The 27,969-nt window shown below is 40.8% G+C and overlaps 1 protein-coding gene across 1 annotated transcript in view; it reads right to left on the bottom strand.

Moving 5' to 3' along the window:
* Positions 1-27,030, bottom strand: part of CCBE1 (collagen and calcium binding EGF domains 1) — a 91,711-nt gene extending 64,681 nt beyond the window's left edge. Inside the window, exons 1-2 of the mRNA XM_030968931.1 lie at positions 26,901-27,030; positions 26,695-26,775 (exon numbers count right to left, since the gene is read on the bottom strand). Coding sequence (XP_030824791.1) covers positions 26,695-26,775; positions 26,901-27,001 — 182 coding nt within the window. The 5' untranslated portion in view covers positions 27,002-27,030. The remainder of the gene's footprint in view (positions 1-26,694; positions 26,776-26,900) is intronic.
* Positions 27,031-27,969: the final 939 nt, after the last annotated feature.

Raw genomic sequence — 27,969 nt, 5'->3', positions numbered from 1 at the left:
ACATACTTGCAAGGCATTGCTCTGATACCTCAGTCAGGGTTTATACGCCTGGGCTCCCAGGCAGTCTGGTCACTTAGCTCAGTGATAAGCACACATAGATGGGCATGTTTGAGCCTATTTTTTAGGAATTTAGCCATAGATAATGTGGCAGTGTTACATCATTCTCCAGAAATCTGGCCTCCAGCTCCAAACCAGGTCTTGGTGCAGAGGAAACAGCATCTGCACAGCACAGTTACCCAGTAAAGATTTCAGGCAAAACATGCAAGCCATTAGTATTCATGAGAGCTCCCTCATTTCTTTGTTATTGTTCAACAGAAAGCACTTTGGAAATTCTGCAGCTGAGTTTTAAAGGGGAAAACCAAGGGATAACTGTAGCCAAATGAACCTTGACAAAAGTTCTCCTGCACTGTACAGATGTGAAAAGATTACATATCTGCTTGCAGGAACATACAGGTTTGCTATTACACTTCAGAAGGCATCTCTATTAATAATTTCAAGTATTTGGAAAAGTTCATGCACTCTGTCTGAAGAATTTTTGATTAGGTAAAAGATTTGATTTTTCTTTTTCTGAGCCAAGTATGTACGCTGGCAGAATGACACAGGCCCAGTATGATACTGAAACTGTATTCATCTTGGGGCAGTGTGCTGCAAGATCTCCCTGCTAAGAAGCCCCACTTGGAAAAAGCACATCAAAGCTAAATAGAAATGGTATTGTTTCAAATGAAGAAAATAAAAATGTCCATGAAGAGGATAAAGTGAGTGTCTGTCCTGGTGGAGGAGGTCATAGGTGGAACAAAAGCCTCCAGCAAAAAATCTCTTCAGAGGTTTCTTCAGACAGGTTTAAATCACACAGCTCTCTATCGTGCTGGCCTTTGACTCCTGCTATCATCTGCCCCAGGGCACTTGGCCACACAAGCTTTCTGAGGCTGGGCTATGAGACATCTAAAGCATCTTGGTGAGCGGGGAGGGAGTTCAGCAGCTGGGCTTCACGGCAGGGAAGGGCTGATTAACTGGATGGATGAAAAGCCCGATTAGTAAAACATGCATCAAAAAGGCTAGATCGAGCCACGCCAGAAGTGTCTTGTGGAAGAGATATGATTTAAATAAGGAACAGAGCTAATTAGGCTTTGGGAGAATAATTATGGATCATATGACTTACTGAAGAGAGAAATGCTTGTCAAATATAACTGGGATTTATTTAATCTTTTGTGATTAAATCCCCTTTATAACTCTAAGCTTCGGAATCACTCTTTCAGCACCAAAGGATAAATTAAACCCTCTAAATGGAGTTTAATTATACGCTGATGGCTATTCCCACTGCCACTACAGGCTGGTAAAAGACTTTGGTGCAAGTACCACTATTAAAACATAACCAAAGTCTAGTTTCTAATTTATAGCAATTATTGATTTACTGTTCTTTTGATGTATTTTCTTTACATTAAATGTGAAATGACAAAAAAAGCCCACAGCAGTGAGTGAGCACTTGCAGATCTCTTCTGAAGGCAGAATGCAACCTCCTCTTTGACGATGTCAAATATGCAGCCCTATGGTAAATCAACAAGAAAAAGACACGAAAACATCACTGAGGCCAAAGACTCTGTTCTGTCCTGCCAGGCAAGTTAAAGTTCTGGTTTGAACTTCATAATGAGCCTTTCCCTCAGCATCACACAAAGCCTGGAGGAACTAGTTAAATTCGGGGGTTCCATTGTTTTCTTTGGCCATCATTGAGAAGCACCAAATGATCACAGCATGGATAATAGTCGAGGTCTCTCTCCTAGAGCTTTGAAGTCCCAGGTGGTCAGTCATCAAGGCACAACCTCATCCTCAATTACAGAAGAAAAAAATACCACTGTTGTTCCTGATAAGCCAACCATCAGTAGTGCTGCCTAATTGCAAGAGTGATGAAAGCATATAGAGTTTATTTTTTATTTACATGCTCAACTGCTTTCTTAACTGAATTGTCAACAGCTTAAGACAATTATATCAGAAAATCCTGGATCAATTAACTCATAGACCAAAGAGAGGCCATAGGCAAGGAAAGTATGTAAGAAAATAACTTGTAGGGATCTCTACAGTCTTAAGGGAGGCACTGAATGGGGTGTATTCCTTGCTGCAGTGTCATTTTACTAAGAACCATCAGAATTAAAGACTGAAAATGTCTTTAAATTCGCAATCTGAATTTGCATGAGAAAAAACACCCAGGAGATCACTGGTGTGTGAGGATTCACTTGCCATAGGAAAAATATTAATAGACTGTGTAATGGACACACTCTTGTCCAAAACTGGAAAGGCTAACACTATTCACAGGAGGTAAAATTTTAAAAAGCAGCACTTCTGTCAGGAGGATTATGGATCTATTTTCATCCTTAATTAATTGTGTGCTATTAGCAAGTCCTTTGGTGATAAAAAAGCCACCAAAAATTGATGTTGCTGCGCCCACTCTTACTGAAGATCTCACAAAACAGGGTTTTTCACCCAGAGTTGACTAACATTTAAGTACAGGGAGTCCTCTTCATTTTCAGTTTGCCAGCTCATCTACCCCAAATTCATTAATGATTACTCCATTTCCTGTGGCTGTGCTTAAAACCGCAAAGTTCTTGCACATACAAAAACTTCCTAGTTAAGAACTTTCTCTGTATTAATTCAGCACCACCAGCAAAGAACAGATTCTTCCTTATGCACAAGGAGAGGATGTGTTGTCTTGTCTGGGACACAACTGCATTTCCCATTGCGTGTGTCCGCCCAACATTCATTTATCACTACAAAACCAAGGTCAGGTGTTACAAAACACCAACAGTGCTTAGGCCAGGAATGAATAATCAGATCATGTACCCTTTACACAACTACACTCAAAACTGTGCAGACTTTAAAAGTATTGAGCTGCCACCTTAAAAAGAACACAAATTCCATAGAAAAATCTCACGTGTAGCAAAGAACATTCCAGATCTGGAGAAAATTTGGTTTCGTTATTGGCACTCGAAACACACTTAGTATATTAGACCGGTACTGGATGTCAGTCTCACTTTAATTACAGCCCAGGACAGTGTTTGGCTAGCTGGGGATGTCCTTTGGATGTGCACGATGCAAGTAGAGAAACAGATTTTCTCCCTGGTTTCTGGGCATGGCATCTTATGGAAACAGGAAATTACTCTAAACATTTCTTCATTTCAAAATACTTGGAAATTACGTAACTTCAGGTGATGATTTTAGTGTTAAGTAGGCCGTGTTTTCTTAGCAATCAAACATGAAAAATCTTATTAAAGAGTACAACTTTTTTTCATCTTTAGTGAATGTAATGACATTTACCTGTCTATAGTTTACTTATTTTCAGTAACCCTTTAGTAACTTCAATAATGGTTTATTTGAGGATTTTTTCAGTGATGTTTTTGGAGCATTACTGAAAAGAGATTATATAAAATACAAAGTATAAAATATTATATTAGCATTATAAGCAATCAAGTAGAAAGAGCCTGTTAAGATTGATAAAATAGAGACTGCAGTCTGGTGACTGTAGAAGGACCTATTCATACCTCCTTGTAACTATGAAGATAAAAGTAACTTGTTATTTCTGTGATCTGGTTGATTCTAAATTCTGTCTAATCTGACACCCTGTTTTACACAATCCACATGTCAATTGACATGAATTTTTAACAGAAAATTCATATTTAATAGGAATTTCATATTCCCCAACATAGCTACTGGACCAAGCTCCTTTCTCTCTGATGGCTGTGTCAGCTCCAGACCCAGAGGGTTTGAAAATGGAAAAATATGTTCTGTGTTTGGGCTCTAAGAGAAGGGGAGAGCAGTAAGCTCTGAGAAATTTTAATTCAATGAATTGTGACGTTGACAAAACACATTCCTGTAGTTTTGTGTTGTTTGGAGCAGAATTTTCCTTTAGTCAGATCTTAAGTGGTTGCCTGCATGTTCGTTTACTATCTCATTTGTTCTTGATAAAACTTTGTAATTTGGGACATCTCTTTCCAAGCATGAAACTTTGGAACAATTTATTCTCTGCTGGCCAGTTATTTTAAATTACTAAAAAAGAAGCCAGGGACTCTTGAAAAATAATTATCTCCTGCTGGGTATCTGCCAGGAGCACAAAAGCAACAAACCAGCCGCTCAACATTACCTGAAGATTCATACAGAAACAAACTAAAAAAACCAAAATTGTAATATATTCTTTCCTTCCATTGTTTAAAACACATTCTAACAATATGGAGTTGAAATACTGGAGTTTGTTTTAACCTCTTATTTTAAAATCTGTTACGCATAATCATGTCTTTCCTTTTGGAAAGGAAGTCAGGAGTACAGGGATGTGTTGGCCGTAGAAAAAGGTAATGTGGATACCACCCATCTGCGGGACATGCTGGTTTCCCAGGGGATGTGGAAATCTCATTAAGCTGTGTAATGAAAGACAGTGTACACGGGTATTTGTGACTTCCCCAACTGTGGGGCAATTCACACCGAGCCGCAGATGCACAGCTAGGCTGGGGGTATGGAAAACAGCTTAATGCCATCAACGCCCAGCGCGGTTTCATGCTTTAGGATATGTATTGTTTGAAGACCATGACACTGTTAAATGCAAGCAGAGCCATGAAACCAGCCCTAGCTCACAGCTTATCTCACATTTACCCGATTAAATGGTCATTAGGATTTCAAAAGCCACAGCAGATGAGCCAAGCCTCTCTCACGAGGCTATGGGCCATTTACAAGAAATGTGTGTTACGGCCATTTTGACAAATAAATCATAAACTAAGCAGAGAAAATGTGAGTCATGGCCTTTATGAGAAAACCACCACATATGTAGAACCCAGCTGAGACACCTAGCTGGTGGAAGAGGGTGGATTTAGATGCAGCCCCCATACCTCAAACCACCACAACCATGGAAATTTGACATTCCATGCGCAGATAAAGCATTTGACTCCCCATCATCCTGGGTTTTATGACAAAGTCATCCAAAACGTAACCAGTGCCAAAGGGCAGATCTGATGCTCAGCAGAAGGGAGCAGATGGAATAGGTCCCTTTGGTCTGCAAGTGTTTATTTCTCCAAAACCAACACATGTCTGTTCTTGAATTATGGTCAGGGGGCATACAGTGTTTGTTAAAAATGTCAATAATACAGGTGTAAAAGCTGTTATAAAAATGCATCCCAAAACTTTTTTTTTTTAACAAAGTGTTTACTGAAACTGTTGATGTGAGTGAAGTGCAGGGTCCCAGCCACAGCACACTCCTGGGGCTGACTGAAAAAAAGACAGGCAAAGTCGGCCAAAAGAAAAAAAAGAACAAAACCAATAAAAACAGTGTTTCCAACCTCTCAGCAAACTCCATCTCACGCAAACTGAAAGCTACATAAATCTGTTTTGAAGCTGTGCCCTCAACAAACACCTTCCAGCCTGGATTTTCTTGTAGAGATCTCTGCAGTTTTCTGGGTCAGCAGAGTTTACCTACACAAATGAACGAAGATATAGATATAGAAGATATAGAAGGTATTAAGTGTGAAATATTGTCATAGCATTACAGATAATAACTTTGGTAGTACCTACCACCAATAATATACCTTTCAAAGTATTCTTTTTCAAATGAATGCTTTAAAAAAAAGTCTCCATTTGCCTAGTGAAATAGAAAAAAGAGATAAAAAAAGCTTTTTGTTTTTAAATTATCATTGGCATGCCTTAAAAAAAACCCGTATAAACAAGAAGGGGCAAAAGAGCACAGAGTAAAACTTGTTTTGAAGCCAATGAAACTTATCTGCAGCTTTCAGTTTTTGCACTTTCAGTAACTGCGCTTTCATACTTTCAGTAATTGTATTTTTAGTTTGTCCCATCTTTTCCCAGATTCCCTCTCCAGGATGCAGGCATATTGAAATGGAGTAAGCTGAGAAAAATCCCTAACTCCAAACTAAGCCAAAGCAAAATAATAAATCTTCTTGAAAGGAAGCTCAACAAAAATAAAAATAAATTTCATGGTCTATCCTGAGCCAACAAAAATGTAAAAATAAGAAACAACTAGAATTCAAAAATCATTGTGTTTCATCTTCAACAAAACAGATCTTCAGGGTTTTACAAACTAATATTAAATATGTGACCTTCTGTCATCTAAGACATTATGATTTCAACATCTTGACTGAAAACCTAATTAAAAAATAATTTTTAAAAAGCTGCAGACTTTCAAGTGTAATCTCACCTAAAGAAACCTTTGCTACACATATAAATGCAATGCATGAAATGATGCCTTAGGGAATGATGAAGAGATTTATATACATATATATATATATATAAAATACATATACAAAGCCATAAATATTAGAGATTATATGTTTTATATAAATTTTATTATGAACATAGTAAAGATGATGCTATATATTTAACATATTTTGATATATTTATGCTGAAAGTAAAGCTTGTCTTAGGAGCACTTTGCAAAAAACAAACCTTCATGGGAGTAATTCATAATGCAAGCTTTCATATCTGAGTGTGTAAAATCCTGTGAAGTAGACTGATGCTATCATTATTCCTATCATCTTCCAAGTAAACTCTATTTGCCCAAACATTTACAGGGACCAGCAATAAGGTAAAGCCCATTAAACAACCCTTTGATCATACCCTTTCTAAGCAGAGCTTAAAATCATGCCTTACCTATATTTTCAACAATATCTGACATATTTTTAATTTTCTTTCTCTTGATGAACCTCATCAAACATTTGGATCTGTTCAGCTGTTTATACTCCACAAGCATGCTAATCACACAAGTGATAAATGCAGTCACTTGGGAATTTTGCATGTTCAATTGACTCTCAATAACTCTTAAAATTATAAACATTAGGTCATGGTCTCACAGCTTCTCTTTAAGGAGGCAATATATCCTGGAACACCATTTTCCTTGTGTGGTCTTGAGCTCTAAAACACCACTGGCAAAATGTCAGCAAAAACGCAAGCAATTTAGGTTTCTATCCCACAGTCAGTATCATTATATTGTTCCTGAAAAAGATCACAGTTGGAGCTTTGTGGGCACTTCATGACACTTCCTACCCCTTCCCCACCCAGTCAGTTTTGATGCCAGCTGATGGGAGATGCTGATATTGGCAGGATCTGGCTTATTTCATTAGGCACAGATATGGTTTGGACTTGTTTCTTGAGAGTGTCCTAAGTGGGATGTGCCCCATCCCCACTGTGCACCCACATGGACATCCCACAGCTCCTTCCCTTGGGAAGCAGCCAGAAAGATGCTGGTACAGTGGGGAGAGGAAGGCTGAGGATTATTTCCCTCACAAGTTACTGAGTTCACAGCGCTCTTCTTAGAGGATTTACAGCTCCTCCGCCTCCTTACTGAATATGAAACACCAGTTGTATCCTCAGGGCCCCTGTGGTGCTTCATTTATCTCATCAGAGCTATGTAACAGAAATTAAAAACACCAGCCTAGCTGGGGAGAAAAAGCCCAAGCCACAAACCAACCCAACCAATGAAGAAATGCCATATGAGTGTCTGAAAATCTTCTACATGGAAGATGGTAAATAGCAATCTATATTGGGGGAAAAAGCAATTTTTATATCAGTTAGCAGCAGTCATCTCTTTTTCCCCCAAAATCCTGCATGGCTTGAGGATATAAGAAAATATACACAGTTTCTACTCTGAAAAACAGCGTTTCCTGTGCTAATTTTACTCTGTGGTGTGAATCGAGATCATATTCAAGACAAGTGGAACAGAGATCCTAAAACCTATTAAAATTGTGGCCCGTTGCTAGTTTTGCCTCTTCTTAAACATTACAGCGAGCTTACAGCTGTCACAGCTGAAAATACTCTTTCACCTTTTCCTATAAACCAGGTAAAAATTACAGATATTGGGGGCTGTCAGAGCCTACAAAGTCCTTTCCAGACCTGATTTTATCTTTGGATTTTCATTTCAATTGATAAATAGAAGAGTCTGAGAAAACCTTATTACTGATACCTCTCCAGAGAGTGGAGATAATTCACGTTCTTCCATTTTCTCCCATACTGTTTGTTCATTTTTGACTTTTCCAAGAAAGTTAATGTTTCTTGAGATCTCCACCCATTTTTGCTAAACTGTACCCCCTCTGGAAATCCCTGCCAAAATAACAGCATGAGATACAGCTATTGGCTTTAGAACTGGAACTATATTTTCAGATCCTGACCTAGACACAGTAACTGCTCTAAGCTTGTAACAGCAGTTAACGGCAGAAAAAATATTTGGCTTATTTCTGTCTTCCTTTTCTAGGTGCCATGCACAAAAACAAACAACAACAACAAAAAAATCTCTGTACTGGGAAACACCAAAAAATCAAACTGCAAAAGTAAAATTGGAGAATGAGATAGGGTACAATCGTGGGAAGCACTTCCAGCCACCTGATCCATCTGAAAAGGTGGCTTGGCTCCTCAGTGGCACTGGAGTGTCAGTGAAGCTTGTATTCCCAAAAGTTCCTCTGTCCAAACTCAGGGAGTTTAGGCGTGGGATTTGTTTTATTTCAAAATTGCATTTGGGAACACATTGACCCACAACATGTAACTTCATCACATTAGCATCCTAATTTTTTTGAAAAGTAAACATAAAAACCAAAATATCCCCACAAGCTGAAATCCACTGCTTTACTTTTCTATAAATCTTTTAATTTAGCTCATTGTACCTCCTGGTCTAAGGCTTGTCAGGTTGCTAAACTGACACAGAATACTAAATTTCACTTAACAATTTCATCAGGAAAAAAACCAAACCCTTGGTATTGTTTATTTACTTGAATTTTTCCATTCTATTTGTTTTATATATGAAGTTACAGGATTGTCACCATGTGGCATGTGCCAAAACCAAGCACCTGTAGGGCTGCATTACTCTTCCAGTACCTTCCAGCACCCCAAGTCCTCCTGGCAACTAGTTACCAGCTCATATGGTGGCTATTTCTAAAGAATTAGCTATGTCTGTTCCTAGGAGTAAATGTGCCAGTAACTTTCAAATATGGCAAGCTTGGCAATGTTTGCCTTCTTTCTGTTGAGTGATCATAATGCCTTTGGTGGTGGTCTGCTGCCATGACTCATGACTGCACTGTTCTTCATTCATCCCACAAGGACCCAAAAAATTAAAAAAAGACTAGAATCTACCCCAAAATCTCTGGCATATGTGGTAATGACCCTTAAATACAGAAGGCTGTGAGAAAAAAGCTCTAAATGTTGGGTTGAGAGTTGAGTGGATGGCTGGGGCAGGCTTGCCTTGTCTTCATCCTATAAATAGTAAAATCCTACCCATGGTAAAAATCATGTAGATGGAGCAATTTCTACAAATTATGGAAAATAGAGCCATAGCCACTTTCTTTCTGGCATTCAGTCATTTAAACTTGGTGGAAATTATGTTTTCAAAGACTCTTCTGTCCTTCTTGGATGAGAGACACACTGAGAAGTTCAACAAAGCAGAGAGCTCATTGTAATCATGCTAATTATCCTGTTTCAGATCCCTGTTTACAGTTGTATAGAAAGGATGTATTTTGTCTTCATGTAGCCTTAAGCAAACCCAGGGTCTGACCCTGCAGCCTCTGGAACGCAGTCACGACTGCTGGGGAGATAACATCGCCCATGTCGCTGCTGTATCAGCTTTCTGCTGGCATCGGTTCAGTTCTCCTTACAGCAACAATCTCCCTTTTCTTAGCCCTCAGCTAACTTCCAGCTTTTACTGGTGCAACTGCTGCTTTCTCAGTTATTCCAACTTTAAGGGTCACTGGAGAGTCAACCTCCAGATTAAGTCTTCTCTCTCTTCTTATCTAGTAATGAGAATCTCTGAAAATCACCGTAACAAGACAACCCACTTCTTCACTCTCCGAATGCAAGATAGCAAGGGCAAACTATTCCAGCTTGTGTACCAGCAGCCTCCAGGCTGGATTTGAGCAGGCAGAAGGCATACAGAAAGTTTTCTTTTTACATGTGTCGTGAGACATTTAATCCCAAAACTGCCACTTGGAACAACAACATAAAGAGACAAAGTTCTGTTCTTTGAACAACATCATGGCTATTACCCAAAACTGAGTCCCTGGAGATACTGTCTGATTGATGTTAAAATCTGTTGATCAGGTACTGAGAAAAGAAGACTCAAACATTTCTCCCCACCCTCAAAAAGTAGTCAATGCCATACTGTAAACTAATTAAAAAATTAATTTTTCAAGAATTTTTGCACGGTCATGACATTAGGGCTCTAATTCTATTTCAGGTTTTAAATCATTCTGTACAAAAGACTTGTCATGATTTAGATCCATGAAAGAGACTCTTGACATTTCAAACTCCCCATGTTATCCTGCTCGGATTCAAAAGGAAAAATCAACATTCAGGACTAGACAAAGAGTGCTCTGCTCTAAATGTGTATTAGTAAGCTCCTTGGGAAAACCTTCAGTTTAAACACAGCTCTGGTTTATAGCAAGTATTTTCTATATTTCCTTGTTTTGTTTATTTGCAGGGATATTTGTTCCCTGCTAACAATGACAAAGGAGACCTTCATAAAGAGGCAGCGCCATCACAGGATGTTGAGCCCAGCCATGGAAGTCATTCGGACAAGAGATAAGATTTCCCACATTCACCATGTTCAATAACAAGGCTAAAATGCCAAAAAGGAAGGAGCCCATGATTTCAAGGCACCAGATGATGACTGTGTGAGCCTGAGGGTTTCCATCCTGCTGAAGTAATCAGTGGTAGAACTGCAGGTACGGGTGCAAGTGTGAGGGGTTGAGTTGGTGTCCCAAACACTCCGGTTGTGCTGACGCAAAACACCTCCAGGCTGGAGCAAGCAGGACCACACGGGGTTGCTGGTTTCTGACATCTGAAGGTGGCACTGGCATTTCCCATAGAGCTGGGAATACCCTGGCTCAGTGTGACCACAATTGTTGGCTACATGACACATATAAGGACACAGTTTTGATGGCTAGTGAAATCATCTGAGCTATGCAGTAGAAGGAAGGTAACTCTAAGCTGGGTGCTTGCATAAAAATGTCTGAAAGGTATCGTCAGCATGTCCAGAATTCCCCATGCAAACCAGTTCCAAATCCAGAAGATGATTTTCACATGAATATGGCATTATGTCTAACAAGACCTATGTCTTCAAGTTTGGTACTCATTGTCACTCAAATAACTACATCATTTTTTAACTAGGAGTGCCTTCTACCTTTCCAAGAGGGTTATTGCTTCTTTCCATCTCTAGACCACTTCCCTCTTGCCATCAGGCTGTCCCTTTTTCTGAAAGCCTTCTGCCAGGTATGCTCCTCATCCTTGCGAGTTAATGACCAGATTATTCTTCCAGCTGAGGTCTTGTCAAGGCTTTGCACAGTAGTATTAAAAATTTCTCACTACTACTGAAAAGACTTCACCACGCAGACTGTGGCACCACACTTGACTTTCTTATTTCCAGTTCCTGGTTGTCCAGTAGCCAAACCTTTTCCCTGTGCCTTGCCCAGATGATAAGCGTCTCACTTGCAGGGCCATCTCCTTAAAGAGACAATTGCCCCAACACTCCCACTAGACCAGATAAATCTATTTTACCTACAACGGGCTGCCTCTTTAAAGGATACACAGAACAGCAAATGATTTAGGTAATCCCTGTTGGGGATCAATTGCTGCCAAGTTTAGACCACTATTTATTTTCTCTCATTTCCAAACATTTAAGTACCAGAGGCGATGATCCACCAAGCAAGAGTGTTAGAAAAGCACAAACATTCCAGCAACTGAATATATTCCTCTAAGAAAACACTGAAGAAAGTCTGACTAGAATGACATCTCTGAAGCAGACAGAACGTGCAGTTGTCTCCCCTGTGATGCATATACTTTGGCTCTTCTCAGATGACAGAACAAGGAGCACTTCAGAGCACCTCCTCACGGTTCTGGGTGCCCCAGGGAAAGCACTCTGTTTTTCTCTGAGTTCTAACAAGAAGACCAAAGTTTTCAAAGACATAATTCTCCCCTTATTTATTCAAGTTAATGGGCTTTTTTCTTGTCATTGCCATGACAGACTAGTGGATTCAGGGATGCTTGTCTTGCATCTCTAAATTTCCAAATCTATGTGTCCCAGAAAAATTACCCACAATTAATTTTCTGTTCAAAACCAAAATCACAAATGCAGTTTTACATTTGTGATCAGATCCATGACTTTAATTTCCTCTCAGACTCACTGCATGGCACCATGTCACACAGCATGGAACAGGGACAATGTAATCCTGCCATGTTCCGATGCTGGTGGGCCTTCCCTCCTGGGCATATCCAATTCCTGCTTTGGCAGACTTACACACTCTCCCCAGACTTCTGATAAGGCTGAAGTGTTTCCCATCTCTCTGCTTACTTGTAGCACTGTTTTAGCTGAGTTACGGTATTTGCAAGCAAATAAAAAAGAAAATTTTGAGGTAGCTTTGCAGGGATCTACACAAAACTTCATGAGTTGAAATTGCACATTTGCGAAGGCAAAAAAACCAGATCTGTAACAAAAACCACTGCTGAGCCTCCTGGATAATTAACAAGGGAAAAGAGAGAGTATATTCTGCCTTGGCACCTGGAAAGAGCAGACTCAACCTTAAAATTAAGCATCTTTTCTACTCTCTGCAGTCCAGGGATATTGATAAATGCAGGAGAATTCAGAGAACTGAGAAAGTGATGTGAAGGTGTGGGAATACGGGGCATCCTCCTATTTGACCTGACAGAGATATTGAACACAGAATTGATCACATTCTAAAATGATGTTTGTGACCTGCTGGTTTTGCTTTGTTTTTCACATCAGCAAGTTGCAAAGTTCTACCACATATCAGGATTAACTGTTCCCTCCTAACTCTTTTGTTCCACATACCCTTTACTTGATCACAGGCGGATGATACACAGACATTGAACTCCTACCAAACTCAATGGGTTGAAGCATCCAAATGGTTTGATCATCCATCTCTTAGGGCATCACAGGGCTGAGAATAAACTTACACTGATCTTGACAGGACAGGGCTAAAAATGCAAAGTCTCATTGGTTTTAGTGAAGATACTTTAGTTCCTTGAGAATTTCCAACTTTTTAGAATAATTGCATATATGTTATTTATTTATATAGAAGCAGCCAGAAGTGCAAATCAGCCAAACAAATTGTGCAAGAAACCTGGGTTTTGCTAGTTTTTTGTTGGGGTATTTTCTCTTGCTGTGTTTTTCTTTTAATCTTGCATAACCAACAATCAAAAATAACTTAAAAAATCTATGGTGAGACAGAAGAGTTCTAAAAAAAAAAGAACTTAATTGCTCATACACAGTAATTGCTGAGTTAGATGATTCATTGTTAAATACAATCAAATTGCTTCATCCTGATGGGAACTGGGAGACCTCACAAAAGTTGAATTTCAGGGACAAAATTCATTGCATTATTTAAAGCAGCATAAATCTAGAGAAGTCAATCAAATCCAATGGAACTATATCCAGTTTGCGCTAGTGATGCAAAACAGGTTTTGACTCTAGCTAATTTTTTTGTACACAGGCATTAAACCCAAACACAAAGTATTCATGGTCACTTGGATGACAGAGTAATTTATGTACCATTTTTATGTGTACACGCTGTTGTATCTCAGCCTAAATTTGTCCAAGAGAATCCATACTTTGCCATCGCAGACAGCTAAAAGATTGTCAGAACCTTTCTAACTTCAAGAGCTGAGATGGTAAGTTTATAAATAATTTCTTTTTGTTATGGTTTTCAGCTCTATACTGTAAAAGGAAAACCTCAGGGTGGCTAATCCTCCATCTAAACATTGACTTTACAAAGGGAATGGTGAAACATCCAAATGTAGCGTGTGAATTACCTCAGAGCAGTTAACATTAAAATACTTTGTGGAAAATTTACCCTTTAAGAAGAAAATTTATAAAATGAAGTTGTATGAAAATCAGCAAGAAAAAATGCAAACCAAAGGCAGCAGGTGCCTGTGCTTCTCAAAGTCTTCCAAAGATGTGCATTTAGTCTGAGTAAAGCAGGCAGATAATCTGCCGTGCTCTATGTATCTGCTACCAAATAATGAAAACCATCTTGCATCTGCTCATAAAACTTGTATTTCAGGAAGGGCTGCAAAAGAAATGTTCTGCCCAATAAACTAAGCTACATTTCATAAAGGTATCACGAAATGTCTCAAGGAGTCTTTCAAATGGGGAATGTTTTCCTACAATGCAGTAAAACACGGAAAAGCATCTCCAAAGACAAACAACTTCATTTTGTGTCCAGGAATAAGGAAAAGCTTGGAATGATTTAAAATCTGCTGTTTACTCCATTTAAAAATAAAACTTATTTCTAATAGAAGCTAGCATCTACTTTATTTACCAAGACTCTGCTTCTCCAAATTAACCTTCCTCACCAACAAACTTTTTCATACATACAAATGGGCTTAGGTACTACAGTTTTCCTTCCAAAAAATCAGGATTAAGGTAGCTTTTCATTCAGATATGGATATCCAGTTGCAAAACACCAAATTGACACTCGACTTCCAAACCCATATTTTGTGAGTCTCTGCTTATATCTACATTGTCATCAGATGGTTTGGGATGATGTAAGGATACACGGTCCAAGTCTTCCCCACAGCAGCCTGATAGGGAAATCGGGATAAGGTTAGGATCAGTTCTAAAACTCATGTTCTCAAGCATTTCCCACAAATATCAACCACCTGCCTACAGAGCAAGACATCACACAGCCATTTCCACTTCTCTGCTGCTTTGCAGCTCTTTTCCACATGCGTCCCATTGAAGCAGGCAGGATATTAAATCTTTTGAAACACTTAATCTTCTCACAACTGAGACTGGATTTCAGTAATAAACACTTGCTGTAATTTTTCATCCTTTGGGCCATTATATTTCCAGGAAGCAAGGTCAAGATGGCATTTAATAAAAGGGTTGCTAGATTTGTTTGGTTCTTTCTTCCAAAAGAGGAGCCTTACAGAGGCAAGCAACAAATGGAACAATATGGAATACAGCCAGGATCTTCAGACCTAATACACAATTAGGAGGAATCTGAACACAGGAAAGTTTTCCCTCTAACTCCACCCTGAATATATATTTGTCCTGTATTAAATCTTTGTCAAGTCCTTGAGGAAAATTTCTTGGAAGAGTTTTCTTTTCATTGGAACTACTTGTAAGTGTAATGACTGTAAGGTCAATGAAAATGTTTGAGGTCTACTTTTACTGGTATTTAAAAATATCCAGAGGTCTATACTGCAAGCAAGGATGTATAAATAAATATATGTGTATTTTTGCCATTGTTGTTCCTGACTACTTGTTTTCTACTGCTCTTTTCACTCTGCCACAGTTATTTTCACTGGAGATGTTCCAGTGATGTACCATTAGCTTACTCCCACTGTGGAAATACTCCGGATACTTTTGAAACATAAGAAAACATCTCAAAAATCTAATTTGTCTCTTGGTGGGTATGAAAAAATATACTTTTAAAAATGTGCATTTTTTCTTCTTATCTCGAACAGTAGTATTTTGTTGAACTGGAATGACAGCAAATCACCAAAGTAAACAAAGTCTAGCAAGTTATTTGAACATTTAATTTACAACAATCTTCTTTGCTGTAACAGGAGTGCTACATCTTCAGCATAAGCTTTCAGGTTCTCTTTCTTCCCTGTGAGGCATAAATTAGGCTTTCCCCTCCATTTTATAGCTGGAGAATTAGGTAATACTGACATCCTATAGAGACCTTCAGTGGGTAACTGAAAGCAGAATTGGCATGATACAGCTCCTTGAGGAGCAGAGAAATGAAGTCCAGGACCTAGAACTCGACTCCTGGCAAGGCCCTCTTAAGGTTAAACCCCGTTGCCTCCCTGGATCACAGTGCTCCCACTGATGTAAATCTGGAAGGGCACCGTCCAGGACCCTTCCAGGCACGGTCAATAAGACTGCAAATTCAAGTATGGGTCAGCGCGAGGACAACAAACAGCAAAAACAAGACTCTGGCCAAGAATCTCAGCTTGGAAAACCAGGCAGAGAATTTGCTTTGTTGGTAAGATGCATTCAATCTGCTTTAACATCTTTCTGCATTCTTTTTTTTTTTTTTCATGGAATGCTAAGAATAATTATGAAGAATTCCCCAACTGACGCACTTTGGTGTAGGTCCAGGGAAGTCAGCAGAGTTATGGAAACGCAAACCTCTGCAAATCTTTTCATACAACCTCTTTAGTGCCTGTGCAGGGACCAAGAGAGACATCTTTTAACAGAGGTGAGCTTCTAAGAAAAATCGAAAAGGGGCCAGTCCTGCAGACACAATCATAAAATGTTCTTAAGCTCCTGTGCCACACAGAGAAATTTCTGCAGGAAAAGGGCCTAATTTAAGATCAAACACAAGGAGAAGGTTTGATTGCACTTTGAATTTACTTCAAACCCAGAGGAGATTCAGGAATGCAGGTCTGTCTTTACAAAACCTTGTGGGTAAGGCTCTTTGCTGAGGTTATATGACAGCAAACTATCCATTTATCTTTAAGTTTTAAAACTAAGAGGAAATATTATGTTATCTTGCTGTGAAGAAAGCTTTCCCTTTCTCCTCATTGACCATATACTGTGAAAAGAAGTGGTGCCTGAAATCCTAAAGCAGACTCTGAACAGAGTCTGAAAACTGGGAAGTGTCAGATTGTCCCAATTCCCTCTGTCATCCCTAATTTACTGTGCATTGATGGAAGTTAGAAATGTAGGGAACTGAAGTGTAACACTGAGCAGGGCAACACTCTTTGAAGTAACATGTTCAGTATCTTCTGGTTTGCTACTAGAAAAGCTGGAAGGTGAGCAGGATAAGGTAGAATAAAAACGAATCCCACATTCTCTATTTCTAATTTCCATTTTATATTTCTTAATTTTAAAATGAGAAGAGCTTGAAATGAATACTTTTGCACGAAAACTCTAAAAAGCCCCAAACGCCATTAAATGAAAAACAAACTATCCCCCACAAACCAAACAAACGAACAAACAAATAAAGAAACAAACCCCCACCTCCCCCCAAAGAAACAAAACAAAACAAAAAAAACACCCAAAGAAACAAAAAGTCCCAAATGAAACCAAACAGCAAAAAAACCCACAAAGCCTCCCCAATGACCTATTTGCAATAGGCTCCTTATCTCTCCAGGCAAGTCCAGTAGAGTAGACATATACTTTCCTTGGGAAAACAAAACAAATTAAAAAACCCTAATAAACTTTTGAAATCCAAATATACATCAAAATAACCTTCATACAACTGCCTAAGCAAACATACTATTTTGCATACAAGCAGCCCATTAAGTAATACATCAAGAAATCAAAGTCTGAAGCATCACAAGAGTCACAGTCTGATACACCACTTGCCCTTAGACTGTCCAGGCCACTGTGCAGACCAGCAGCTGGGTTCATCATGCTACAGAATTCCAAAGATCAGCCCAGGCTGCCAGCATTGTCTGTCTGCCACTGCTCTTTACTCTTGCCTCAGGAAGCTGCAGTTAAAAGAACAAATTCCCAGTAGGATTAAGCATTTACCAAACAGTAGCTCTAGTCCTGGTCCCTCAAGTCTCTTTCTCAACCTCCACTTCTCAGTCACTAAGAACTACCAATAAACTACCAAAACCCCTGTTTTCACCTGGTTTTTTTTCCTCTTTGCACATATAATGTTTTAAAGATAAAATAATTTTCCCTTTGGCTATTTTTGTTTTAACTCTCCAAGGCAATAATCTCTAAACTAAGGGGTTTTGTCAGAATTCCAGAGAGCAGTGTTTAGGAAATGACACCACTATTTTGGTGCAGCTATGATAATAAACTCTTTAGTGTAAATTGAGTATGATAATAACATCTTATTGAGTAGGCAAGATGTCCGGTTTACAACATACATTAAAAGTGTTGGATGTGATCACAGAAATATTAACATTCCACAAAGACACTGGAGCTCTGAGCAGGAAGTTATTTACAAAGAAAAAATGCATCCAATAAAGTAATTTTCTCTCTCTTATACAGAGTTCTGAGCACACTTTTTTCCTGGGTGTACTTTCACAAATTTCTATATTTTCAGCATTCATCCATTTTTCATGAGATATTATGATAATACTTTATGTATTTCTTCATCCATTTTGAAGACTGTACAGTACAACTTCTTGGACATGCACGCTTTGTTACAGAGAATTAGGTGGTCAACCTTTCTCCTTGACAGTTGATAATGAGATAATGAAGCCAACATGAACACTGCTACTTTATGCTGGAAGCTATGCACCAATAATTTTCCCTAGAAAGACAAATAATATGTTTTCTAGCCCAGATGAATATTGTTTTATATTTCTCCACACTCACACTCTACAACAACTTGCCATTGACCTATAATATGCTTATTCATTTTTCCAAAAATGATCCACTTAAAAACTTGGATTATAGCTTAGATTTTGCCTCTCTTTCCCACTTAAAACACTGTGTCTGCACCACTTTATCTCCCAGTCCATTTGAAAAGGAAGGAGAAGAACTCTGTTTAATGTGTAGTTACTAGTGAGTGGCTGCTAAAATTAATGCAGTTAGTACAAACACTGTGTATTTCACCTCATTTCAATTACAGCACAGATTGTCAATTAAAACTAATGTGGTTAGAACTTGAAACTAACAAAGAAACTCAGAAGAGATTTTTTACAATAGTTGGATGTATGCTAAATGCTTGATGGTCTTGTACTTCATTTTTTGAACCACGATCAGCAATGAAATCAACACAACACAATGGAAAACAGTCTTTAAGGGAAAAGGATTTTCCAAACACTAAGCTCTGAGATTACTGTCTAAAACTGAAATTGTTTTTCTCCTCAACTGTTAAACAGAGCTACTCTCAAGGAGATGCAAACAAATTGCTTTTTTTTTACTAGGCCAAGAAGAAATCAAGTCAGGACTGCATGGATTCTGCTTTTCATTGTTTCTGCTTACAATTGGAACCACATAGAAGAACTGGCAAAGTTGGGCAGCAGGGTGACATTTGCTACTGTTAGTTTATAAAAGAAGCTCCTATTAGCTTGAAAACTGAAACCGAGCAAGGAGAAAATGGACAACACAGAGAAAAAAAAATCTGAGCAGACTTTGGGGAAAGCATTTTTTTACTGCAAATTGAAGTCAGCTTTGCTTGTTTGGGGTGGTGGGCACAATTAAAAAGAGGAACCCTGGAGTGATCCATATGTATGAGATGTAACCAGCACAAGGTCTCCAGAGAGGAGAGACCCATGTCCCTGCCACTGACTCATGACAAAACCCTGTGCCATCCCCAACAGCTCGAGCTGGAGCGACATGGGTACTGAGCACTCAGCAGTGACTCACACTTTGAGACAAAAGTCATCTCAGGACTCAGGGCACTGAGGTGGAGGCAAAACCAATATTAAAACCAAGACTGTGAGAATTCACCACAATCTCAATGAAACCCGAAATCACACCTGCCCAAATAACCAGCACTGCACAAGAGTGAGCATAATCTGAAGTGAGATCTATCCCAGGACAGGGTAACTGCTTGCTGTACATCAACATCAGGCATCTCCCTCACACCTGCTTCGTGTGACCTTGTTCCCCACATGCAGTAATTTCCCTTCCACACATGCAATGACAGAAAAACAGAACGGCACAGCAGAGGTCTCAAAAAACCTGTTGCTCACATGCTCTTTGTACTGGGCAATGGCTTTCACAGCAGAATATGGGCAATCCTGGGATCTTTAGCAAGCCCGATCTACTGTTGCACAAGTACTTTAAATATTTAATGCTTTAACTTCTTCTCAAAAACACTTTGCTAGGACAAGGAACGCAGGCAATCTGAACAGAGTAAGGACTGAAAGGGAAATTTAAATATCTGCCTGTAAGTTGTCCCTCCTGCCCCTGCACAGACACACACTTTACAGAGAGGGACAGAGAGGGAGAGAGATTTTCCAGACTGAGGAAGGAAGGAAGGGGAGAGGCTGTCAAGGGAAGATGCATCAGGGCCTGTAGCTTAGCTCCAAGTCTAGCTGGGAGAACAGGAATCCTCCCAGGAGTGCGTGCGTGCGGGTTTTTGTCTGATTTTGGCTGCTGTTTTGTTTTTATGGGTTCAACTTAAATAGAAGCCTGAAAGCATTTAAATTATGCTTCTTTGGGGAGTGATTACCTCCCTTCGTCACACACGTATCTGTCACACAAACCACCACAAAGACAGAATTTTTGTCTTTTTATGGCTGTATCAGTTCTTTTTTCTGCTTGCTCCATGCCCCTGGGTGTTTTGTCGTTTCTCTTCACTGCTGCTCCATATCTTTATCCTTCCATTCCTGCCTTTTCTGTCTTGCCTGTTTTGTCTGCAATCAGTACAGCACAACTCAGCTCAATGGGTGTCTACCACAATGGGAGCAGTAATACAAGTATTAATAACATCCCGCTGTTAGCAGGAGAGACTACAATCACTTTTTTAAGGACAAAACAGCCTGACCTTAGGGAACATATACAATACTTAAGATAATTACAAACGTCATGCTCCCTTTGGCGGCCTATTTTTATTACCTATTTCGTATCAGGCATGGGAGGCCCTGGGGCTACTATTTTGTTTGTCTGGAGTCTCTGAGCTAGACGACATGGCCAGCAAAGTCAGTTCATATTTAACCCTATATTCTGTAGATGAAAACCATAATGCAAAGCACCTGGGTTTCATTATCAATCAAACCACCAAGCAGGGCACTTATCATAAAGCTCTTGGCTTGCCAGTTCTAAAATTCTCCAAACTGCTTTGATGTGAACATCAAAAACTCCTGGCCTATGTGAAGGACCACTTGCCTGACCTCATCCTTTAATTAGCACATCGTACCTGAGAGCACCACTCACAGTAATTACGCAACGTTCTTTCAGACCATTAATTAAATTGTTTCATTTTGTAGTGAATTGGCTGTACAGAGGAGACGCTGCACAGGAAACCCACAGGAGCACCACGTTTTGCTGCAGGAGTCTCCGCTGCAGCCAGTATCATCCACATCTGCTGCGATCTCAGGTGTCCCTAACATCACCAAAACCCAGAAATAATTAGGTTTCTTATTCTTAGCACCTGAGACAGAAAGTGACACAGAAAGTCATGGCCACCCAAGTGTAGTGTGGAAGCCTAAAGGCAGCTGCATGGCGTTGGTGTTACCCTTAACCAGCAGATATTCACAATGTGTCTCAGTAGCCATGAGCAATCTGTTCCTCTGGCAATCACAGCAAAGAAAAATGAATGAAACTCAGGGCTGAATGCAGCCAGAACCATACAGCTTGAAGGTGCTATTTCCAAACCAATAGTGAGAAAAAAAATCTAGGAAAGCTAGGAAGCATCTCTTGGCACCACTGTAGCATACATTGTTTTGTAAAAAAAGTACTGTATTGAAGAAAATTTTATTCATAGATATGTATGAAGTTCTACCTGTGATGACAATTCCCTGAAAGATTTTTTTTAATGTGAATATATATGTATATTCTGTATGTTTAGTTTTCTGAAACCAATACAAAGTTTGAAATCATATTCTCTCTAAATTTTCAGGAAAATTCTACTATGGAGTGTATTTCCCTTCAAGATAACTGCAGATTAGGCAGTAGTTTGCTCTAATCAGGTTAGTTGCTTGTTTAACTGTTATATTATATCAGCTGGGGCTCTTTCAATGATATGGAATAGTCAGCAAAACTTCAGGGAGGAAATGCAATAGCAACTATAAAAAAGAAATTTATGAAAAGTAAAGTCAGAAGATAAGATGACCGAAGAATATCCCTGCTTACTCCAGCTGAAAGCTCCAAAACTATATACAGCAATTTTTTCTCATGTTGGAAAGCTCTGCTACATGCTCGCTGAGTATCTGGGAACCAGGAATTGCATATGGTCCCCAAGGGCATATTAGTGAAAGTGCTGCTCTTTGTGAAACAGCTACAATCCAACTTCTTTGCAATTACTTTTATCTTTTAAGAATGTGCAAAATTATACAGTCTATAAAAAATAGTATCAGCATTGAAGAGGGTAAAAAGAAATGCTTGTGATCTCTGTTTAGCATCAGAACAAAGTAGGGTATAAATATATATGCATTCTCTTTCACAATACATTCGGATTGTCTTTTTGTTAGGAAGTGTAGAACAATTTTTTACAGCATAATTTGAAACCTGAAGTGCTGGAAGGACTCATGCAACATACTTGTAGCTGCTAACTATCAGATGAAGAAGCTGACAACCTGCACTGAAATGTGTTAGTCCTATTTAAAAGATCTTGCTTGCAAAATACTAAAAAAAAAAAAGTTGCAGATTAAGTTCTTAGCCAAGATTTAAGTTCCGCAGCATGGAGCTTGTTTGGAGATATATATAAAGAGTTGGCTCATCTTCACAAAGATTTCACCATCATTAGCTAGAATTGTTGTGTACCCTAATTCTAAACTGTTTACTCCTTGCTGGTCCTGCAGAAGGACCAGCAAAAGTCTCCATCACTATATACGCAAAATTAGGGTATAACCTGTCCTTGCATGCTTCATTTTCAGCAAAAAATGCAAGAGACTACTTACAGTGATGCCAGAGAAAGATGGATAAATTCTCTTACCATGTCAATAGTGTATTTGTTTTAAAAATAATCAGTTTTGTCAACCAATTCAGTCTAACAGTTTCATCTGAATAAAGGAAAAAAAAAACCCAAATCTTCCCTTCGCCCATGAAGGCAATGGGTAAAGTGCTCTTCCCAGCTGTGCAGATCCAGGTTCAAATTTTCACCTCCCTGATTTATGGCTGCTGGTTTTCTTAATTTAACATTTTATAAAAATTTTCTGAGGAGCAGCAAGATTATTTCTTTCATGTCAACTTACAACAATATTTAAGTGTCTAGTAGGCAAAGAGATGGGCATAGTCAGGCAATAAAAATATTCTTGTTTTCCCACGTTTCATGCTCGACTCTTCCTACAGCTTCTAACAGCTTCCCACTATCAAATGTTTCTAAGTACATATATTGAATAATTCTGAATAATTCACTACACTCTCTGAATTCTAACTGAGTAAAATATTTAGCTCTCCTAATATATAACAGTTACTGTGGCAATCAAGCTTGTTGGTTTTTAAAAAGAGAGAAACTCCAATTAATAAATTGTATCAGATTTGATATTGATCCTCCTGAACTCAGAAGTGACATAACCACTACCAGTCCCTTATGGGAACACAGGTCCACCATCAGGATGAAGCAAGGGATACCTGTTCCAGATGTGTTTTTCCTTCTGGACCAGAGCAAAAACATAGAGGAGCACTGTTTAAAATGGAAATGAAGGAAGGACTGTAATGAAAAGGACTGCTGCAAGGTTGCACAGACTGAAGACTGCACAGACTGTCATAGGCACTAGAGAAAAATGCAACATTTATGTGATTTTTTATGCCAGCTAAGAATTTAGAAGTCTGTATGAGAGTGAAACATGTCAACATCACATCCAAACAACTGGAGAAGACAGTAACAAGAGACTGGGGCTTCATATTCTCATGCTGCCCAAATTTCCTAAAATTTGATGAATTTGGCATACAGTAGGAATTCAAAGTCTTATTGGACCATACTACTATCAATAAATCAGCAGAAATTCCTCTCCATACCTACCTGATGGGGACATCAGTACTGGATACTGTGTCCAGTTACATACAAAAGTTTAAATGAGACTTCCACAGAAAAGATTTTGTATAAGCTCCCTCTGCTTTTTGCATCTGTTCTTTTGTACTCTTATGAAAACAAATACAGAGGACATATTAAAAAAAATCACGAATCAAACTAAACCAAGGGCCAGACTGCACACATTCAAAAGAAAAAAAATATGTCTGATTGTGTACGTGGTTGCTATGACCACAGGGAAAAATGCCAGTATATTCTCAGTGCTTGGCCCCACTTCTGGCTTGGTCCTCCACTTGGATCATCTTTAATCATAAGTAAATCTGGTTAAAAAAAATAAAATCAAGAAATAACTTTTTGTGATGAAAAGATGCTATTTTTATTGAAGTGCTCTAAAAACATGCTGATTTTCATGACAAATTCCAGCAGGAGGAATAAAAAGAATGATATTACTTTCTATCAAGCATTTCCGTCAGGAATTTTGATGTCTAGCTTCATATGTGTTCCTTATTTTATTTAACTAATTTCACAACAAATTATCAGTAGTGGTGCATGTTGCCTTATGCCTGATATATCAAGATAAATTTTGTGTCAGTTTGTATAATTTCTACACAAATGGTACTTTGACCTAGAAAAGAAGTTAGGTGTGTCTGCTAATAGTAAATAGAAGCTGACATTAACTATCCCTTTATCTACCTCTAACAATGTATATAAATTACATAACTATTATCATTATGAAATACTGTGATAAAGGTATGTAGGAAGATAAAAAATGAAGTGTTGTAAGAATAAACTATAGAACAGCAAAATCAAGTTAATCTGAAACCTGGAGTGAAAGCTCCTAAAAGCCACAGCTGAGTTTCTAGCAAGCTGAATTTCTTTGAGTTGGTTGTCATTGCAGAGATGAAAACTGAATCCTTAAGCTCCTGAGTGTCCTATGAAACAAAATCTGCCTTGAGGCATCACAGGATTAGTCAACACTTGCAAGTTTCCTGTTGTCTTGTTAACAGCCTCAACCTCAAAGTATTAATGAATTTAACATTAAAACATGTTCTGCCGAGGGTAATCTCACGTGCCTGCTGAGAGCACACCTTGCTACCAGGAGCAACGGGGGTGCTGCTGTGCCCCTGGGGTTCACCACCTCGGGTGGGTGATGCTGCAGGTCCTTGCCAGAGCGCGCCACAGCTCCGAGGGGCAGCACTGCCAGCTCAGCTCTGTGCTCGGTGCAGAGCTGCTCTGCTGAGCAGAGCTGCTCCCTCTCAGAGTTGCTGCCCTGCTCTTGTGCATCTCTCATGAAAGACACCTTGCAGGGTGAGGAATGGAGCCCTCACCCAAGCCTAAAGGTTAAACCTTAAAAATACATGATTACACAGAAATGGAATTTTTTTTCTTTTTTAAAGCAACGGAGACTTGGAAGTCATAGGTACAGAAAATGTTTGAACTAAAATAACCAAGGGGTCAATGCAGCAATTTCCAAATTCTCATCCACACAAACTGTGCTGATTTGGGACAGTGAATATCACTTGGGATTGTGCAGAGGGAGAGCTGGGGAGGGAGGCTTGTCACAACCAGATCCCAAAGGTCAGAAATACCTCAGGAAGGATTAAAGAAGTGGGAATTGGCAGCTGGACAGAGTCCTGCTTTCTTTGCACAGTGCCCCATAGCTGCCAGTGGAGCCTGTGTAGTCCTCCTCTGTCACACACAAAGCAGAATCACTTTCCTCAGACGGATTTTGGGACACGCACAAAGGAGCAGGATGGTCATCCATGTGCTGCCTTATGCAGCTCCCACTCTGGCTTCTTCATTCAGTAACTCCCCACTCAGAACTGTCTTGTCCACCCCAGTGCTCTGCCCCCAAACCAGAGAAATGCTGCAGGTTCCACTAAGAACCTGCAAAACCTTCACACTGTCCCTCTCCAAAATGTGTTGCCACTGGGTGCTACCGAGCTGCTTGTAAGAGGGCTCTGCCTCACCTTCACAGAGAGAGGAGAGAGAGAAGATAAGGGATGCAGGGAAGGGTGGTCTCCATTCCCTGCAGAGACCTTCCCAGGGACTGGGAGGAAGCTAATGCTCCTAAGAGCCGAGCAGTGGCAGGACACTGTCCCAGGTGGCTGTGGGCATGAACAAGCCTGAGAGTATGGGAGAGGGACAACACTGCTGTTTGTCTACAGCTCTTTGGAACTAATTCCAAACAGAAGAGATGGATACTCTCTGAAGAGTGGACACTCTCTGTATCACTTTCTACGTGTGTTACCATATTTTTGGTATACAGAAGTGGCTCCTTGTCACATGCAAACATACACACACAGGCAGAGCACAGTTGCCTCCACAAAGCAGCCTCTCATAAGGAGCAGCTTTCATACATGAAACATCTCATCTGTGGTGATGAGGCTAACCTGAGGGCATCAGTGAAGGGATATGTGTGTGCTCATAGTTTGTGTGCAGCTCTTCAAAAAAGCACATCCACTGTCAATCACTGACAGCTCTGGACAGCTGTCATCATTAAAACAGATTATGTCTCTCAAACACATAGCTGAAAAATGAAAACTCGAGATTCGATTCATCTTACTTAATTTCAGAGGCCTCTGCCACATTTCTCCCCCAGAGCGGGTTGCTGAAGAAGTTACCAATTCTGAGAGTGATTCATCTACCTTACTTCAGATACATTTTGTGTAGCACAAATCCAGACGATCTTGCTGATTGTCCTGCTACTGGTGCAGCTATAGCTCCAATGTGGTCCCGGACACCCAGGTCAGAGGAAGCCTCTCACCGTATCAAAAACTGTCTGTGGTTTCAGTACAGCAATGAGAACCACACGCGCCCTCTCTCTCCAGCGATGTCTCAGAGGTGACGTTTGCAGCGAGTTACCGAAACCCTTCCCTGGGACAACTGCAGGACTTGCCAGGGGAGATGCGGAACGCGGGAGGGATGTGACCAAGTTACCTGCTCCGTGCTCCACGGGGTGGTTGGAATGCCGGGGTGGGCTAGCACAGAGCAGGGGCGAGACAAACAGCTGGCACAGCCGCCGTCCCTGCTTCTGACACCCACACGCGTGTGTCCCCCCCTGCCTTCCCCGCGGGCAGCGAGTCCCCAGCCGCGGACACGCGTGAGCCCCGGGCCCCCTCTGCCCCGCGTCCTCCGCGGCTGCGGCGCTCACCTGAAGCAGGTGGTGAGCTCTCCCGTGGGCTTCAGGCAGGGGTACCGGGTGGTGGCGATTTTGTTCTCGGAGCAAACTTCCCTGCAAGGCGGGGAGCCGGAGTATTAAAAAAAAAAAAAAACAAACCCAAAAGGCAGGAAAAAAGAAAAAGGAGGTGGTAGAGGGGAGGACACGCACAGAAGCAGCCTCACTATCGCAACACCCACCTGTCGCCGTCCTGCGGCTCCTCCCGGTAGGTCCAGGCGTGTCCCAGAGCCAGGAGCAGCAGCAGCCGGAGCGGGGCCAGGCTGCCGGCCGGCCGCCCCATCGGGCCGTCGCTCCCCTCCGCGCCGCGCCGGCTCTGCCCGCCCCGGCCGGCGGCGGGGCTGCGCCGACCCGCGCTCCTCCCGCCCCGCCGCGGGGCCGCCCCCCGCCGCCGACAGATGTGCCCGCGGGGAGGGGCCGCGCGCGCCCAGATGTGCCGGCAGATGCTGCCCCGCGGCGGGGCGGCGGCCAGATGTGTCAGGGTCGCTGCAGATGTGCGGCGGGAGTGAGGGGACATCGACACACAGCCCCGCAAAGCCACGCTCCGCTCCCGAGCCCCGGCTGCGGGCAGCACAGGGAAGGGGGGGAGAAGGGTGCCCGACCCAGGGTGTGGGGGACGGAAAGCGGTGGAAGGGTCCGGAGCGGCGGGGGTGATCAACGGCTCTCGGTGCACCACCACTGATGCTTTCCAGATTCGGCTTTATCTCAAGTCTCTTCCCCAAAGGAGCAGAGCAGTTCAGAGCATCTCTGCTGCGACGGCTGTTTATCCTTGCGTACAGCTGCCGCTTCCCCACCATTCATAAAGACGGAGATTAATGACAGCAGACTCTGACAAAGCAGCGCATCAGGTCCGGCCCGCTTTACCATATCTTGTTTTCACGGTTAAACTGCTTGGGACCAGGGGAGAGAACCTGCAGAACCGCCGTGCCTTTGCAAAGTGTTGGGCAGATGCATTGTCTTTAATCACCATGTGACTTCCTACAGGTACCAGAAGCTCCAGGGACATGACGGGGTGCGAATCAGCCTTTCCAGCACTTTCACCTGCAGTATAAAAGACCTCATTTTGTAGTCAGAAAAATCAGGGAAATGTGAGCAATGGATTGTACTCACATATCATTACAGCCAGAAAAGTCAGGGTTATGCAAGGAGCTGTAATTCCTCTGTTAAACCAGCACAGGAGTAATAAAAGGGTGTAAGATTGAGAAATGCACTTCTACTTTTCCCCCTGCCACAGGCACCATTTAAACAAGT

Source organism: Camarhynchus parvulus, chromosome Z (assembly GCF_901933205.1).
Source record: "Camarhynchus parvulus chromosome Z, STF_HiC, whole genome shotgun sequence".
NCBI classification, from domain to species: Eukaryota; Metazoa; Chordata; class Aves; order Passeriformes; family Thraupidae; genus Camarhynchus; species Camarhynchus parvulus.
Note: the sequence above shows the minus strand (reverse complement) of the source record. Positions and strands in the feature narration are given on the sequence as shown.